The following is a 19,845-nucleotide window of genomic DNA, read 5'->3' on the forward strand; positions in this document are numbered from 1 at the left end:
ACTTTTAGTTTTTATCCAATATAAATGTTCCTCAATTTATCAACTAATGGACAAATAAAATAGATAACTTATGTTTAGTTACTTTATAGATTTGTTCTACATAATAGCACACATACATCACTCAGATGCCTATTTCATATAGTAATCTGCAATTCTTATAGAAGAGTTTCTTGCCAGATATTAAATAGACATTTAGTAATTGTATTTAAGATGTATACGGTTTAAAATGTATGCAAATCCACTTTGGAGACGTATGTGTCCTTACTGGAGCTTCTCTGTTAGCTATACATAATAAAATGTGATTTACAGCAAAATCACAAATAGCCTATACAGCGTCTTTACACCTTAAACAATTCAACAGTTTACTGTACAGTAGTTCAACACATGCGATCATTTGATTTGTAATACTCACATTTGAGTCTCGTCCGTCATCCTTTCCGTCACGTTCGAGTATGACCTATCCTTCTTCTTTTTTTTTGTGACGTATCCTCTCGCGTGGCCTCCTGGGATAGAAGAGTATCCATCGGTCGAGCACTCAAAAATCTGGCTGAAAGCAGTAAGCCATCCGGGAACTTCTCGCCTACTCTTTTATGAATACTGATGTTTCGAACGTACTGCTTCCTTCACGTACTGTTTTCGCCTACTATATAGTAGGAAAGTAGGCATATTCGAACGCACTTAAGTCCGAATCTCGCGATAATTAGTACGTCACCCAGGTAATTCTCGCCTACTCTTTTGGATTCGTACATACTTTTTCGCTCGCCTACTCTTTTTCCCATACTAAATAGTAGGGAAGTATGCGGTTTCGAACGCAGCCCATGATATCGTGTATCCAGAGATATTGTCAAAACAAGCTTCAGCTGTCAATATCAAGAGTATTTAACATTTCCAATGTATGTATTCAATTATTATAGGCCTAAGTATTATTGTATTTAAATTTAAAAACGGCTTTATTTCAAAAACAGCTTGTTTAACATGAGCATTGTTTTACAAATGAATAAAAGAGGCACGGTAGCTAGGCCTACATCGCAGGTGGCTTAGACGTGGTATAATCATCCATTTTGCAATATGAACTTGAGGTAAGCAACAATAATTTGAAGCTAGTTTGATAGCTACAGAACTTAAAGATCTCGCGAAAACACTGAGTTAAAGGGATAGTTCACTTTGAAATTAAATTTTGGTATGTTTTAGCTTACCTCAAGGGCATCCAAGATGTAGGTGTCTTTTTTTCCGCAGTAGTTTCAATTTTGATATTTTTAGGTCAAACCGTTCTTGTCTGTCAGTCATTTAATGCAGGTCTGTGGACACTGTCTCAAAGAGCATGCACAGAGTCCAAATTAAAACAATTCCCCATTGTAAGTACACATTGATGGCCTAAGACACGAAACGAGCGGTTTGTGTGAGAAAACGAACAGTATTTATATTGTTTTTACCTCTTATACACAGCCACGTCCAAGTGATCTGAGGGCGCGGGCGCTTCCTGGTGTGTGACGTGTGCGCAGACTGGTGCATAGATATATACACTAGATTTCGCCTTAAAGACATTCGTTCCAATGAACTGCCGTAGACAAGGCGACATCTAGTGTATACACACAAACCGCTCGTTTCGTGTCTTAGGCCATCAATGTGTGTTTACGATAGGGAATTGTTTAATTTGGATGATGGGGAATTGTTTTAATTTGGACACTGTGCATGCTCTTTGAGACAGTGACCATAGACCTGCATTATATGACTGACAGACAAGAACGGTTTGACCTAAAAATATCAAAATTGAAACTACTGCGGAAAAAAAGACACCTACATCTTGGATGCCCTTGAGGTAAGCTAAAACATACCAAAATTTTATTTCAAAGTGAACTATCCCTTTAAGGGCAATTGGTTCATAGCTCTCCTTTCACCAGTGTGATAACCTCATGAGAGGCGACCAAAATTTCTGAGATGATCGCCTCTCGTTTCTCCCTGTATAGCTGAAAATCGGCCCGACCAGAAAAAGAGTCGCACGAGTCAGAATTTCGGCTCAAAATCGGACGAAAATCGCACCGTATATGCCCGTCTTAAGACAAACCGGTGTTGATTTTGCAGACCCTAAAATCACTTCACCCTCACCAACCTTTTTTTCAATTAATAATAATAATGTTTTATGCATAAAGAGGGTATAATACAGAAAATAACACAGGAGACAATGGGTTGCATCTGCAAATTTTGTATTTTGCTTCATTCTAACTCTACTTTAGATACGACAGAAAAAGCAAGAGGTTCAGAGCATAGATACATACAGAGCCAGATCCATACACAGATACTAATCAACCCAAACCGCATAGTGATTACCAAAATGCATCGGAAATATAAAAATACGTCCTCCATATTTACAACCAACATTTATCATCAGTCATATGTACAAAGGGCAAAAGGGGCAGAGATACAGATGATACCAGCAACAATTACATTTAAAAGCATAATCTCCATCGTCATACTGGGCATCAGATTCAATTCCAGAACGCTATAAGATATTCTGGAGTTCCAGGTTTGAGACTAATTGTCTGTGAACAGTATGTGCAATGAAGTCATAAAGTTTACATTTATTGACTTAGAAACATTCAAATCCGTTCAACAGTATTATTTGACAAGAGGAATCTATTGATGGGTGAGAAGACTGAAACAGAGATGATGAAAAACTGCTCTGTCACCAAACTTATAAGAAATGAAAGCTCTTTTAAACTATGGTGAATTCAGTTTTACGCTGATAATGAGATGTTATCTACTGTTCTTCCATGTCATAAGCAGCCAACCCAGTTTTTCATTGTGTTATGGCACATATACCACAGAATAATTATTTGACTGTGACAGCCACTTTCATTACTATAATTTAATCAGAGGCAACTTGAACAATTAAATATCATGTTTATCAGTGGTTATCTCTAGCTGTACAATAAAAGTAATATTGTGGCTGAAGCAACAGAGGACAAGAAAATGATTTAACAAAAGAACTGTAAAACAAAAAGAAAAGATTTTATGATTAAAAAAATTGTTTCTAAGCACTGACAACTATAACAAACAAAAAAGACTTTTGTAAAGCATATTTACACAACTGCACTACCAACTCCCAGATATTTTTGGTGAATTTTACAGTGGTCAAACAGTTCACTCACGTACAGAATACAGACAGTCCAGACTAACATTAAAAAGAAGTATTCCATTATCAGAAAAACCTGTTTTAAATAATATTCGTTTTCAAAGAGGTTCACTTCTTTTTCCAATAACTGTTTGTTTTCACCCTGTATACATTAAGGCCAATGTTTTTAATGGATTCATGTGGATTGTACAGAATTCTTCAGAGATTGAACACGGTTAAACACGCACAGGATTTGATCGGCCCTGTTCGTTTTTCTCTATATATACAAAACTTTCTTTACACAGAAATAAAGATAACAGAAAAAACTGTTTAACAGTTATGACAACAAGATCATGTAAACTTTACATCATCTTTCATTTAAAAAAACACAATAACTTTCATAATTTTTTTGTGCATAAAATAAATATGCTCTTTTTTGGATGCTGCCAATACTAAGAATATATTATGGATAAAATTTTAAATTCAGTACAAAAGCCTCTGCCTTTTAAAAGTAGAAAACAAAAATAGAATAAAACGCATCGATAAAAGTAAGCAAAGTAAAAGAGGTTTAAGAGGAAAATATGCTGTTAGGAGCATCTTAAATATGACTACATGAAAAAGAATGTGAAGGCACTTAAATCAATTAGTTTTCCTAGTGCAAAACAAGTGCGATCCAGCTTAAACTTATGCAGAAAAAAAGCAAGCCAAGATGGCAGAGGAAGAAAATCCTGTCAAAGCAAGCTTTGCGAAACCGCAAAGTATGTCAGGCACCTGTGATTACACCTGCTGGAAAACATTCAGAGATTAAAAAAAGAGTTATAAAAAGAAAAAACAAGTTCTTTGGGGTGTAAGGATATGTAGTAAATGGACAGTCTCATGGCATTTTAGGAAAATCAAAACAAACACTCATGAACTTTCCCTCCCACACCCTTTGTGGAAAGTGTTTCGTGAATTTGGAGCTGCAGGCTCACATCCATCTAAAACAGAGCAGCATGTACAACCGCCCACATCCTCTCTTCTCTCTCTTAGTCCTTAAACTCAGTGCTTGCTGGCAAAGGGGACTTTCAGTGTATGGATGAACACCTTTCTCTTCTCACAGTTCTGGCGCTGAATGTCATTGGAATGCATGTCAGGCGGGTTGGATGGTGGTCATGAGGCTTGTTGGTTTTTTTAGGGGGGTCAGGAGACTCAGGATCTGTAACGGTAAGGGTCGAGGGCCGAGTAGTGCAGGATCATGGGACTTTAGTGGAGGCCTGGGTGACGGAGGCAGCTCCACTCAGAGAAATTAGAAATATTCAGCTCCTCCCTCAGGATCCCGCTTTCTGAGAAAGAAAGAGACAATTACTAATTATTCATAGGGATGTTTGGGGTCAGTAATGCTCACCAAGACTGCGTTTATTTGAGCAAAAATACAGCAAAACCAGTAATATTGTGAAATATCATTACAATTTAGAATAAGTGTTTTCTATTTGAATATATATAATGTGATTGATTCATATCAGCGTCATTACTCCAGTCTTCAGTGTCACATGATCCTTCAGAAATCATTCTAATGTGCTGATTTACTGCTCAAGAAACATTTCTTATTATTATCAGTGTTGCACTACTTCATATTTTTATGGAAACTGAAATACACTTTTTTTGTTTAGGATTCTTTGGCGAATAGAACGTTAAATAAATAGAAAACCATAAAATTTTGTTTTAACCATATTTTGTAACCAAGTTTTTACTGTCAATTTTGATCAATTTAATATGTCCTTGCTAAACAAATGTATTCATTTCTTTCAAATAATAAAAATCTTACTGGCCCAAACTTTTAAACGATAGTCTTTTAAAGGCACAATATGCAGTTTCCGTTTTTCTCAAATAGCGACCCCTAGAGTCGCTGTGGAGTACTTGTATTTAACGCTACTGTCGTAAATACCACTCATGCAGAGCCGCCGTTTCTTTTCCTTGACTCTTCCGACCGCGCTTTCTTTGTTTTCTTCGTCGACTCTGCCATGATTCACGTCTGAAATGCGTGTTAGTGTCTTCCATAGAGGCTGCTTCATATGTTGTTGATGTATGTGTTGTCGTGCCATAAAGCAAGTCGTGATTCTCGTGAGATTTGTCGGGGCGCCACCTCTCAAACCTGCATTGCTGGCTTTGTTATCGGGATGATTCGCCCTACTACGAATTCGTTTACCATCGAAATGATTTCGAAGCTGTTATATTAAGGTCCAAATCTTGCATAGTGTGCCTTTAACACAAAAATAACTATATTAAATAATTTTATAACGTGACTGTATTCAAATTTTATAAACTTGACTATATTAAAAGTACGGTCAGTGTGTGTCTCACCTCGAGTGGTAGTGTGGTTCAGGGGGACGGAGTGGGGCCGCGGATGTGTTGCTGTAGCTTGCAGGCTCCGGTTGGGCCTGGTTCAAGTACCTGCTCACGAGAGCAGAATGATCCTGCTCGTGGCTGTCCTTCAGGTCCTGTACGTGTCGCGGCACCCCCTCCATCCTCTCCACACTCAGCAAGCCCCTGTGGCCGTCCTCCACTGGGCCACCCTCGTCATAGAAGAGCAGGCTACGGGAGCGGACTACACACACACAGGGAGAACAGAGGTACTTATGTCACATGTCTTGCATGATTTGCTTACTTTGATTCTCATGAGATATGTAGAGAGAAGAGAAGCGTGTCTTGGACTCAAAGACAGTGTTTAAGGGAAAAAAGAGCAAAATTTAGAGAGTGCTACTCTTCTAGGCAAACCAATACACATTAAGGCTTCTATGATTTTTGGTTACTACAGCAACCCATCACCATCATCCACAGGCAGAGTCTGTAGGGCCCTTGTGAAAATGGATGAGGCATCTGAAGCCCCTTTCAAGCACAGCTTTGATAGAGCCGAAAGAGATGAGGCTCGGCGTGTGTTGTAAAGTTGAAAGAGGATTGTAAAATCTGCTCAAAGGGAAGTAATGATTTCAATCTAAAACTCGCCAGGATGTCTGACAGTAATTTGAGGGTGAGAATGGGCACAGTCGGCCCAGGAGCTGCACTAATAACCTTTATAAGAGAGACGGACTCACACACTTTCAGTCTCTTGTGGGGGGAACGAAATAAGTGCTGTCAAAGACACACAGCTATTATCTGCCTGGATAATTAAATGTGTCTGAAAGCTGGATGACCTACAAATAAACGCTTCTTTGCACATACGCAGAGAAATGTAATAATATCATGCAAAGTACACAATGAAAGTTGATGATTTCGACTTTACATTAGGGGCAGGGATCAAACATACCCTGGCTGGTGGTGTAGAGGTCACCTGAGGGCAGCGGTGAGGACTTCACCGTGTGTGAGGATGATGAAGATAAGGAGGAAGAGTAGAGGGAGAGCTCGGGCAGGCAGGGAGCCAATGAGCCCAGCACCAACACAAAACACAGCGCCACCACCTGGCCAGGAGGAGGAACCACACACACGGTGAGCACACCGCCCCACTGTAATCTACTTGCACTACAGCTGTCAGAGCAGCGCTGACCTGCCTTTACATGCATAGGATCAAAGGACTAAACTAAACAGACAAGCTCCCGGTTTCACAGACAAGGCTAAAGCCTAGTCCCAGGTTTGAGCAGTTTTAACTGAAAGCAACTTTCACTGGCATATCTTAAAATATGTCAGTGCCATTGTTTTGTCTCAAGATGCACACCAGTTATGTTTTTTTTCTAAGGCAGGCACATTCATAAAAGCTACTTAACGCTACAATATGTAATTTTTTTTCACCGCTAGGGGTCGCTAACCTCTTACGATAACAAAGGCGTAGGTTGATGATGCATAAGCGGAATTATGGAACTTCTTGTCATGCCGAAGGATGTAATAATGTTTATGGATGAGTGAATACATTGATGATTTTAACATGACTGTGGTATGAAGCAGGGCACGATTGCTAATGAGAGACAGATATCAGCGCCACACGCAAGTCCCGCGGATATAAAGGAATGAAGACATTTTATTCTACCGAACTACCCGCAAGTGAATTACTACTCACACAGGTCAGTTTATTAGACGAATGAAACTTGTGAGGTAAGGCAGCGCTGTTTCACTTGGTCTACACTAAACTGCATTTAGGTGTGTTGAAAGTTATAATGTTATTCTATGTGTTAGTTTGTTAGCTTTATGAGACTAGCAGTAAGCTAGATCAACATTAGAATAACATACTGATCGTATTCTAACATTTCATCATGTTGAGCTATATAACATTGATTAGTTTTATGTACATTTGCTCACCTGTCTAATAAAGTACATGCAAGAACGGCATCTCGTCAAGTCGAAGTTTGTCGTGAACGTGGAGCTCTCAGCATCTCGAAAACGGCACGCTGATATTGATCCTCGTTTTAGTTCTCCTTTTGTCCCAAAGTCTGCTTGCCATGATCCATAATGTTTGAACGAAACAACAACAGCGTGAGCGTGCCGCTAGACATAACACAGTTGTCCACGTCTGTCGCCATGGTTACTATGGCAGTATGAGCGGAAACCAGGCATAACACGGATATTACGTCATTGACAGGGCGACAAGTGACAAGGGACGAGCCATTATTTAAAATTGGAATTTCTCTGAAATTAAAAATCTTTGGGAACTTTTGGTATATTGTAAGTACACAACTGCAGGAAATATATCACACTGTGCAAGTGATTTTTGGATATTTTATTACAAAAATCTTACATATTGTACCTTTAAATGTCCTAATTTAACTAAAGCCTACTCCTGGCTTAATCTAAGCCTTGTCTGTGAAACCAGGCCATTTCAATAAGACTGTTAGAGAGAAACACAAAGAAAATGTGTGTGTGAACATGAGTGTGTTGGAATAAATGGATGTGTTTGTACAGTATATGTGTGCATATATACCATGAGGCAGGTTCCGGTCTGCGTGGAGGCGATCTTGCAGGATCGAGGCACTTTCCCGCTCACTAGAGCCTGCAGTCTTTGTAGCTGTTGAAGTAGAGACCTACAGATGACAGAAACAACATCACAAAAGAAAAATGATTAGTAAAGTCTTCAATTCAGGGTGTAGGCATCATATTTGTCTGCAGGCTATGTGTGTTCTTCTCTGTGCCGTTTTGTAACAGCAGGATCTTCTTATTCTTAAGCTCAGAGAGCGTGTGAGGATAATACAGCTCTTACTTGCCACAGTGTTACATAAACTGAACTCCTCACCAATCACACAGTCTCTCCCACACAAACACACTCCAACTCCTCATCATCGCTTCTGTATGCGTGCAGTGGCTGTTAATTGATTTCCCCTTCAATTACTTCCTTCTTCAGAGGCCAATAAAACATACTCTTCCTCTTTTGCTCTCTTACACACTCTCTGATGTGACCCAAAACTTGCATAGTTACTGTACTTATAGCCACAGAATCTGTATGATATAATGGCATACTACACATACTATTATTGCAGTATGCACACCATAGGCACAATTTCCATCTGCACAGAATACCTGGATGACCAAGTACATTTACAGAAACGTTCAGGACACAAGTAGAGCACACTACGTGAGATAATGTGTTCGGCCTTCTTTTTCAGTGTTATGTTTGAACCAGAATTCAAATCAGAATCACTTTTTAATAATCTCATTTTTGACTGGTTATATGATAACACATTTATACAAAATTACATAAAAATGTATATTAACTATTTCAAATGATAACTAACCTTAATTATTATAAACAAGCAATAAACAAACAAGTTAAACAAGCAATGTAGTGAGGTAATGTGACATGTAGCTATAATATATATGTAACTCTAGCACTAACAACGCCAAGATCATGGGTTTGATTACCAAGGAATGCATGCGTCTGATAAAATCTATACTTTCAATGCAATGTAAGTTGCCTTGGATAAAAGTGTCTGCCAAATGCATAATTCTACATGTAAAAAATTGTAGTTCACTACTGTTTGAATCGTTTATTGCTTATTGTATCCCACATAATTTAATATTCTATATTCTAATATTCAATTTAATATTCTATATTCTAATATTCTATATATATACACACACACACACACACACACACACACACACACACACACACACACACACACACACACACACACACACACACCTGTGTCTGTGCATGTAATATCAGCAGCAGACTTTCTCAGAAGGAATTATTCTGTGATGATACAAAAGGACATTGAGCTCCCTCTAGTGGAGTAACTAAAAAGCAACATCACATGATAGAGAGCTCCTCCAACACCAGAGAGAGCCATTGCAACATGTTTAAAAACAATAATAAAAGGCTACTTTAGTGTTTCATCATTTAGCACACTCTTTCATTCAAAACAGTACATGGAGTTAAGTGCTTTTTCACTTGGCTACATCACCCCAAAACAAAACAACTAATATTAGATTTCACAGATACACACAATACAGAATCTGTCATGAGTGCTGTGGACTAGTCTAGCTTAACACAGTATGTTATCAGTTGTGAGAGGGGCTCAGACCGCCCTACTAACCAAGCAATAATCATCTCAAGTTGATCATATAAACAGTGGTTTTCTTCAGATTAATATACAACCCACCCACTAACACACAAACACAAACTCCCCCTGCTGTCTCTTTGAATTCTCTTAGATAACTCAGAAGGCTCTATCCTAATAAGAATCGGCAAAGAGCCAACACACACAGTCTCTTTATCCTGTAATGAGGGGCAGGCCGGCACCACGCTGCGTGCTACTTTAAGTGTGTTGTTAATAAGGGGCCTGAGCCAATCCTCGTTAAAAAGCATTACTATACACTTACTATACACCTTTCACAAGATTGGGGTCGGTAAGATTTTAAAAAATATTTTTGATAGAAGTCTCTTATGCTCACCAAGGCTGGATTTATTTGATCAAAAATACAGTAAAAAGAGAAAGACTGTGAAATATTATTTCAATTTACATTACAAAAAAATTATATATATTTAAAAAAATATTTCTGTGATGGCAAAGCTGAGTATTTTTTAATTATAATTCTTTAGTCTTCATCTAATATGCTGATTTGGTGCTTAAGAAACATTTAATATTATTATCAATGTTGAAAACGTTCAAGTGAACAGCATTTATTTGAAATAGAAATATTTTGTAACTTATCCTTGCTGAATAAAAGTATTAGTTTCTTTAAAGAAAAATATATTTTACCAACCCCAGGCTTAAATAACAAACCAGCCTACAAAATCCTGACATGAAGAGAAAACAACGAAAAAATCCTATAGCACATGATGCTTTACTGTGGTATTGAATGATTACAGTATTAATTTACCATGGTATTGACATGATACTCAAATGTAGTTCAAAACATGTTAAACAAACCATGATACTTTCTTGCATATTTTTATTAAAGGGATAGTTCACACAAAAATTACAATTCTAAACATTAGCAAACCTAACATGCTCATGCTTTAGCATTTTGACTTTCATTATATGAACAAAAACTTGTTAGACCCCATATATATATATATATATATATATATATATATATATATATATATATATATATATATATATATATATATATATGTATATATATGTATATATATGTATATGTATATGTATGTATGTGTGTGTTCCAGAAACGTAAGTCATACAGGTTTGGAACAACATAAGGGTGAGTAAATGATGACTGATGGCTGAACTACCCCTTTAAGAGCTGGTGTCTTCAATAAGGTTTTACAGTTAATCCACAAAAAAGCTGACTTTGATAACACCCAATCCCCCATGGAGCACCCTGTCGACAGCGCCTATGTTCTAACTAGGCCACCCAGAAGAGAATGAAAAGGTGCTGCTCTATATGATCGGAAGGGGAGGTTAAGACCTGTGTGCATCTGGACTGACTTAACAACAGCTGCTGACTGCAAAGAAGCTGCTGCGTACCCTTACCGCAAATACGGTTACAATTAAATTGATTAAAATTCACCTATAAATTATTCACTGTGATTAAACACAAGCACACATATGGTATCTCACCTGTTGGCATTCTCCAGCGTCTCAACTTTTTTCCAAAGTTCATTGTTCTCTGAAGTGTAGTTCTCCACTCTGAGGAGGAGAAAAAGTGTTCACAATGACAGATTGACACGTAAATAAATCGTTTCCATATGTTTGACCATACATAATCCTGTCAGCATGACTGACGGGAGCATGGTGGAAAAAAACAGTGTATGTGTCCACTGTGAGTCCAGTCTCTCCAGCACATTATCCAAACCCTGAGAGCCTAACAGCAGCAGAAAAGGGAAAATGACTCATGCAAACGTACACACACCCCAATGAGTGCATGGACTGTAGCCATTGGCCGCATTCGCACAACAAAAGCCATAAAACAGCAAGCAAGAAATAGAGTATTTTGCGGGGAGAGGGTGTGCTGGGGTGAGAGAGAAGAGAGGATTAAAGGAGAGGAGGTCAACAAAGAGAAAGAAGGATGAAGGCACAGAGAGAGTGGATGCTAGTGCTAGACAAACAATGCAAAAGGGGAAGAAAAGGAGAGCAGTCAGAAAGGGAGAGGGAATGGAAGAGGTAGAGTACAAACCAATAAGAGGGAGAGATAATAAAGTGGAATTACTTTTTCTCCAAACACTCAACATATTCCTTCTTCTTCCTGCGGCTTTCCTGTGCAGAGATCTAAGACAAAAAAATGCACCTACTTTAGCATATATATATATATATATATATATATATATATATATATATATATATATATATATATATATATATATATATATATATATATGCGCACACAAATATCATATAATAGGAAACTAAATTGATTCAATATTAATAGTATGTGATCATAAGTAATACCTTATTTTTTATTTTCCTGCGCACTCGTTTGAGGGCTTTCTCCTCGGTTTTGGTGAGCGGTAATTTGTTGGGGACAGGATATCCCTCAGCGATCAAAGTCCTCTTCTCTTCCTCTGTCAGCATCAAAGGGCCTGATGTTCCTTGCAGCTTCTGCATTACAACACAAGTCATCATTTTCACTCTGTATATATGTGCTTAAAATGTTGAATTGTATATAATGAATGTGCTGTGGCACATGCTGTGTTGCGTGTGACTCACATGCGGGGCGGTGAGGAGAGGGGACGAGGAGATGGCTGTGGAGGTTCGGGCCTGTAGCCGGGCAGGGCTGGAGGGAGGCAGTGAATGTGGGCTCTGCAGGTGGCCAGGGCTTAATGGTGGCAGTGAATGTGGGCTCTGGGATCCATCGCTATCGCTGCCATGGCTGCTGGGAGGAGTGGGTGGCAAACGCAGATGTTCATCTGTTTTGGACACAGAGATAATCTTTAAGCACCTGAAACACCCGTGACTCATGCTAAACATACATGCCAATCCGTCAGTTAAAATGGGCAGTGAATCTTTGAGCAACGACAGGCCAAAGTGTGAAAGTGAAATTCAGTCCATTCACCTGTCATCAAGAAAAGCCAATAAAGTCTAATCCTTTCGGCATTTCGCACACAGCACATGCATGCACAATGATTCTAAGTGTGGTGGATGTTGGAGTCATCATGAGTTTTTGTCTGGCGATGTCCCAGCATATACACAGCACTGCTTTAATACTGTTGTTTTTGGAGGAGCAGAATAAAAGGACACCATGCTGCCAGATAGACAGCGCGCACACAATGCTTGCAGGTGTTACAAGTTGCTTGCCATTAGTAGATTTTCATCTAAAATGGCGTACGGTATACTGAGGGGACAGGAGGATCTTATCAAAATCTTATCGATCACAAACTTTTGAATGCTAGTGTATAGTGCATGACAGTATATGAAACTATACCATGAGAAAATGCTTGTGTGCGCAGTAAAACACACACACACACACACACACACACACACACACACACACACACACACACACACACACACACACACACACATACAATAAAACTCAATAAAACTACAGACATGCACCAACCTAAAAACAAAAAAATTGTAAATAAATAATTACATTTTACCACAGTATTCAAACAATACCAGGGTCTAAAATGCAACTGTCAGAGGTTACATCAGACCCTGTTTTCATCAATGGGCCATTCAGAAAGGGCTAAATCTGAGATCTGAGAGATTGTCAAACACATGCAAAAGTTAAATAAAGAAACACTCACACTAAGGCTCATTTCCTCTGGAAAAGAAACACACCATTAGAGTATTTATAACCCTGAACTGACCTTCGAGTGAGGGAGCAGAATAAAAGAGGGCTAATTTGGTTAGTGGAAGAACTGCACTGGCCATACCATATGTGGCAACTAAGTGCTATATGTTGAGTACATTAGCTTGTTGTTGTGTACCTAAAGTAAAGGTCTACTATGCATTCTTTTTAGCCTTTTATTTTGAGTACAGTCCCCAGCATAGGTTGCTTGTATGCTAGTGTCCTTAATAGGCTTCTTAACTAGCTAAATCACCAAGCCTCCCTTGTTCAAACAGCTTCATCATAAAGACATCCACACCCACCTGAAGGCACACTGAGGAACTGGTTCACCTCTCTGGGCTCTGCTTTGATGGCAGGAATTGAGTTTGAGCTCAGGCCTTTGGAACCCTAACAGCACAAGAAAACAGAAAAACAATCATTAATGTAAACCTGGAATCTAAATGTAATGCATTATTTAATGCACATTCCTAGTCTCAAACCAACCATTCATCTGTGCATGTTTTGTCTTTAATACTAATTTTTATCAACCTTAGTAGTTGCTCTCCTCTAAAATGACTTTCTTTTGCTGCTGATAAATTTAAGTATCCTGTTTCATCCAGAAATACATCACATTCAAGAAGTAAAATGGAATTCACACTGACTACATCAAACCACACAACATGTGCTTATACACTTACGTATTTCTGAAATAAACATCCTGTCTATCCTGTCTACAGCAATATGTGGTACAAAGACATCATTCAACTTTCTCTGAGAGTCTTTGATGATATCAGGCTGCAGGGGTCTGTAGTATTTGATGATATTTGATGGTACTGAACTGTTAAGGTATTGGACTAAATGTGCTCCATGCTGGATGTCTGAGACAGTAAACACAGCTGAAGGCAGACTCAAACTGTTTACACTCACAGAGCAAAGGCTACCCGCCTGCAAACCACACACAGTCTGGCCAACGACCAACCATCATGCACAAAGAGAGGTGACATGAGCCTCAGATCAGAGGGGCTGCTGTACCCTTCGCTTCTCTTCACGCCCCCCTCTCATTACTTTCTGGGTCAGTGGGTGGTATTCCCAACAACTTGAACTGGTAAAGGCCTTTGTACAAAAATATTCGAATATATCTACTGTAAAATGTAATAAAATCGGCTAAATAATCGGTAAAAGTTCAACTGTTGGCAAGAAAGTTCAACTATTGGCAGACACTGCACATTACCAACACAGAATCCCACGAGCACGAGTGCTAATGATATGCAATTAATAGAAACGTACATTTTAGACACAATATCGGCATTTACTTATCTGCTCTGCCAACAAAAATAGATACAGACAAAGCAAAAATAATCGTTTCCTCACCGAGCAACACAGCAGTGGTGTTTTGTTCCTTAATGTATCAGTGTTCTTAAATGAATCAGTGGAGTCAATGATTCAATGACTCACTCATAAGTGCCTACTGTATGCTAACATATTTCAAATAGCTAATGAAATGTACCTTCCTCCTCTTCTTGTCAAGCTTCATTAAAATGAAACTACAGCAAAATCAGGTCATATTCTGTTTTAGTTGGACCAAGAACTTGGATTACTTCAACATTCCAAGGTGGCCTCAAAAAGGTTCCAATGCAGTGCCTGAGGATTATGTTCATGAATTATAGTTATTACAGTGCGCTGTTTCTTAATGCCATGTTATATATGGTTTTTGTTTATCTGGTGAGAGCTGCTCTTCCTGTGGCACACGCTCTCACTGTCTCCATGAGGACGCTCTCCAGTACACTGACAGTGCAGCTGAACTCAATGGGAAGTCAGAACAGCTTTACGCCATGTGTTGCCCTTCTTAAATAAAGGACATGTGCTTATATAACCCCGTCCATCCAGAATATTATTTAATCTAGCCAAGTTTTTCTTGACAACACTTTGTTGCTAATGGCGAGCAAAGATTGTTCAAGCCTTCATTCTGTGTGTTTGCTTATTTTGTTGACAGGTATCTTCACGCAGCACACAACTGCTGCAAACCAGCTCCCCGGAGAGGGCAGAGTTTATGGGAACCGACGGAAAGTCTGGCCTGAGTTAGTGTCAAGTCAGGGAGAAGAGAGCAGTTCCGTGGCTCTGATGCTCATAGAGAGTCCACTGCCAGATCCAAGAGACCTCAGCAGCCACAAAGAACGAATCTACTCTCAACTCAACACTGATGCTGCTGGAGCAGATTCCTATGCTTCAGTGAGTTCAACTCCTCACACACACTCGTACTGCGAACATGCTCACTGGGCAGAGATGTGGAGCAAACTGCCAGCTGAGCAAAAGAGCACATGATGCATATGTGTGTGCGTGTGGTTTTCATTGTAATACTAACACAATGGTCCCTCTGGTGCACAGTGTGTGCAAGGTTCACCATCATCAGCTCCGTTCGATATCCACTCAAAAGTAACAATAACCTAACTAAAAACACAAGCTTTCGACCTAATGTCCTTTTTAAGCATAGCCGTACACAGGGTTTTCGAAATATAGAGGTACAAAAACTATAATATTGAGCTTGCTCCCCTGATTTACACATGTGCATTTTAAGATGTCTGTAGGGCAAAAATTGGATAACAATGGCATTAAAACCCATGGCCATGAAAAATGTAAGCATTTGGGTTTGAAATGACAAAATTTTAACAGGTAAATGATAACAGAATGATAAAAGAATTGTCTTTTTTAGGTGAATTATCGCTTTAAATTTTGAGCAGACCAGGCCTGGACATCAATATTGGATCAATATACAGACACTTACGGGTTTCTTGTCAAAAAGAAAAAATTAAAAGAAATGAAGTAGGAGATGGATAAATAAAAATAGCTTAAAAAAAACTGAATATATTGTTTTTATCAATTTGGAAATATTTTTTATTGACTGTCCTAACCATAACCTATAAACACACTTGTCAAAGCCACACATTTTACCATGTTCTAGTGTAGGTCTGAGGACAATGAATTAATTTACTGAAAGTCTAACAAGAAAATGTAACCAAGTTCACCCAAATCTTTCACAGTATGCACACATTTATTCTTATGCATAATATGCTGAAAACGGCTCTGGTTGAGTTGTTTGCATCCCTGTGTATTACTGTCTGTCTTTTAACAATTCAATAGTAACACAGCTGTCAAACATTAAATCTTTAGGTACTTTCTTATATTATCATATCACTCTTTGACCATTAAAAATGAAGCATTGTGGTGGAAATCACGCTTGTGATTCTGTAAAAAGTAACGGTTATGTCTGCCTTCTTTGATTTGATTGGCCATCTTAGTGATTTTGACATTGCCAAGAACTGATCAGCTCATTAGAGAGAGTTGGTTATTTTGGCGGTGTACAATATATTTGCAGCACCAAAGTACAGTTATTATTAGGCAGTTATTTAATGACTATTATTATACACCTCAGAAAAAAATACAGAGGTCAGGACCTTAGAGACCTCAATGCTGGGTACAGCCATGGTATGACGACCATGAAGAATCAGTGTTTTACAGTGTGAAACAGGGAGCTGTAATGACCTTCTCTCTTACCTTTTCCCCAGAGTGGTTCCTCTGTGGCGGAGGGGCAAGAGTGAGGGGGTGTGAGCAGGTGCTGGAGTTGGCCAGAGGGGGCGCTGTATCAGGGCAGTTCTCTGACATCAGGCTGGGCTCCTGCTTCACTAAAATGGCTGTGAGATCCTGACTGAACGACCACATCCCTTCTGAGTCTGAGGAGAGAAATAACATACTCAAACAAACAGAAAACAGATGAATGAGGTCTGTTAAAAACAAAAGGCTTCTTTACCTTTTTGTTGAAATGATAGAAATGATCTGGGGGTTGACATATGTAATGACAATACTTAACTAAAGTCCCCCAGAAGACACAAAGATCACACAAGATGCTTCTTAAGTTAAAAAAAGGAAGTGCAACAGAATTAAACAGAATACTGGTTTCTCAAAGCACTGTTTTAACTTGACAGTTGGAGTGGTCTTAAAAAAACGTAGCAAATTACACAACAGCTAAAGACATCCATAAAAAAGCACCGAAGTAATGCAAGAACAGCGGTCCCTAAGTAAGGAAAAATTAAATTGCAAAATCCTGTGGACTGTGAGCCACTGATAATAAACTTATGTACAATGATACGAAAAAAAACCCAACAAAACAATATATGATTATCCACATTGTCTTTGAATTTTCTTCATGTGGAGGGTTTTTGTTTGCTTTCATTTTTCAGAATAGCAAAAAACGTATCCACGGACGGCCAAAAAATAAATTAATAATTTAATGTATCACAGTGTACAAGACATTATTTAGCAATGTAATGAATATGTGTGCTTTAAAAAAAGAATTAAAACAGGGCCTTACAGGCAAATGAGTATTATCTTCTCTTTATACTGTTAACACAAAAGTCTATGGGGTGGGAGGGGGCAGGTGAGAGATTGGGGACATGTAGGGTGGCTAGAGAACAGCTCTACATGTCTGGATGCTTCAAAGGGGAGGAAAGCACTGCAATTAGAGGGAGCCCTCGTTATCACATCGCCCTCGGTAGCATTTGTGTGCAGGCTCCACTGCAGAATCGGTAAAACATTATGCGGCCTTGTAAAAGAAGGACGGCAGGTTTTTCATGTTAGTCCTCTGTTAGGGAAGGACATCAGCAGGAGTCTGATTACGACAGGAGAGCAAAGCTCTTTAGGAGTTCTGCTGTTTAGTGGAGAAAGCTGAATTTTATACTTCATAGCTCTCTGTCTGTGGGGAACCTCTGTAAAAGCGCCCAAACCATCAGTTCAGTATGGCAGATTAGGTTCTTCACCATGATGGAGCACTAAAGCAAACACACTCACTGAGTCTCTATTGTAAATAAGGGATTAACATGATTAGACCAAATGTACACTTTCTCAAAAATCTTTCAGAGGGGTCATCTCCATCTCTTGCATCTACAGGAACCTTCTCATCCTTATCTGGTATCATCCTTATGCTGGTTGAACTAGTTAACTTACTACAAGGTTCAACATCCAAAACATCCAATATTCACATCCAAAAACTAAAGTCAGTAGCAATGATACGGACCTTCACTTCAGGTGAGTTTAGCATACACATTAAAAGGTTTTTTTGCAGATGGAGAAAAGCAGTAATTCATATTTTTAAAATGTCATGTAAACCCTTTAATTTGACTGAAATTATGCCAGTCAAAGTCAGCAAAGTCAGACTATCAGATCTAGATCCCAGCGACAGCAGCTCAGTTTGTTCAGCATATAGGGTACAACGGGGGCTAACGGGGGCACACCCCAAGAAAAACATGTTTTTCACTACTCTCATAGTGTATGATTGCAGAAAAAAATATGTTTTTTATTGAACATTGATGGGGCAACAGATTTTGTGTGAAAATAAATAAAAGCAAATATTTTAAAAAGTGGCATAAAAGTGGCTTGTTTGTTTAAAAGTTTTATAAATGTATGAGGTGGCGAGGTGGGCCTTTTACGCACACACGGGGTAAAAGGCTCACCAGCATGGGGAAAAAAGCACAAAGTATTTACACAAATATTTCAGCAAAAATAATATGCTGTGCCGTTGTCTTCATCCGCCCGCATGAGGAGAAGTAAATCTGTTCAATTTGACAAAAAATGTTGACGTCTGAGTGAAAGGCATAAGGGGATGTTCAAACAGAATGCGTTTTTGCTCTTAAAAACACAAGACGCACATAAATGTATCCAACTGCAGAGCCGCAGCGCTGATGAATGGAAAAGAAGGGTGAGTCTCGAGCGCGACACGTTGAAAATCTGCGAGACCTGGCGCAATGGTCAAAGATGATCATCTAGCGCATATTTAAATAGAAAAACTATTAAAAAAGCTTACTGTAAACAGCGCTGAGTAATCACGTCATCTCCATAAGAGCTTTATGATTGGCCCAAAGCAGATTTCTTACGTCAGCACGTTCTGAATCTGACGTTGTACGTGATCATAGTACCGGTAATCTTCATTCCGCATTTACACAGAACACATTGACGTAATTTACCGGTAATGTTACAACTTCCCTTACTGGTAAATTTCCGGAACCAATTCACCGGTATTTTTGAAAAGGTCCTATTCACACATGATCTCTTGCGGTAATTTACCAGTAAAGACAAGTATGTGTGAAAGGGGCTATTGTGTCATGTATACTCAAACAAAGAATTGCCATGAACAAAAGTTGTTTATACATGTTATTTTTACATGCAAATCTCCAAAGTCCCTCCTTATACTCTACAGATGCTACTAGGTCCTGCCCATAGGGCACTGTAAGGCTTTGATGTCTCTCAGGACAGCAGGTATCATAGTGGGGCGACTCCAGGCCGGCGGAGACGGAAGAGCGATGCTCATTAGTGGGTTTAAAGTTACTGCAGAGCAACAGGAGACAAAGTAGTGAACCAGTCAGTGCTTACTTTAACTGCCCTCTAAAGCTGCACACAGTCTTTATAGGGGCAGGTTTATGGGTCAGAGGGGATATCACACGATACTACTGAAACACCTGAACTCATTGTGGTCATCTAAACTCCCTACATGCAAAAAATTTACACATGTATACAAGTACAACAGCTTGTCACTGGGACGGTAC

General features: G+C 39.0%; 1 protein-coding gene across 2 annotated transcripts in view; it reads right to left on the bottom strand.

The window, feature by feature from the left end:
* Positions 1 to 2,189: 2,189 nt before the first annotated feature.
* Positions 2,190 to 19,845, bottom strand: part of creb3l1 (cAMP responsive element binding protein 3-like 1) — a gene marked incomplete at its 3' end in the record, with an annotated part of 33,523 nt that continues 15,867 nt past the window's right edge. The window contains exons 3-12 of one of the 2 annotated variants that reach the window (XM_081347209.1): positions 16,805 to 16,980; positions 13,576 to 13,660; positions 12,187 to 12,386; positions 11,929 to 12,078; positions 11,690 to 11,748; positions 11,101 to 11,169; positions 7,998 to 8,097; positions 6,396 to 6,546; positions 5,453 to 5,696; positions 2,190 to 4,434 (exon numbers count right to left, since the gene is read on the bottom strand). In XM_081347209.1, the coding sequence (XP_081203335.1) occupies positions 4,398 to 4,434; positions 5,453 to 5,696; positions 6,396 to 6,546; positions 7,998 to 8,097; positions 11,101 to 11,169; positions 11,690 to 11,748; positions 11,929 to 12,078; positions 12,187 to 12,386; positions 13,576 to 13,660; positions 16,805 to 16,980 (1,271 nt within the window). Of the gene's footprint in view, positions 4,435 to 5,448; positions 5,697 to 6,395; positions 6,547 to 7,997; positions 8,098 to 11,100; positions 11,170 to 11,689; positions 11,749 to 11,928; positions 12,079 to 12,186; positions 12,387 to 13,575; positions 13,661 to 16,804; positions 16,981 to 19,845 lie in introns of those variants that run through there. The other variant, XM_081347210.1, reaches the window with a different exon arrangement.

Source organism: Scardinius erythrophthalmus, assembly GCF_964197995.2.
Source record: "Scardinius erythrophthalmus genome assembly, chromosome: 2".
Taxonomy (NCBI): Eukaryota; Metazoa; Chordata; class Actinopteri; order Cypriniformes; family Leuciscidae; genus Scardinius; species Scardinius erythrophthalmus.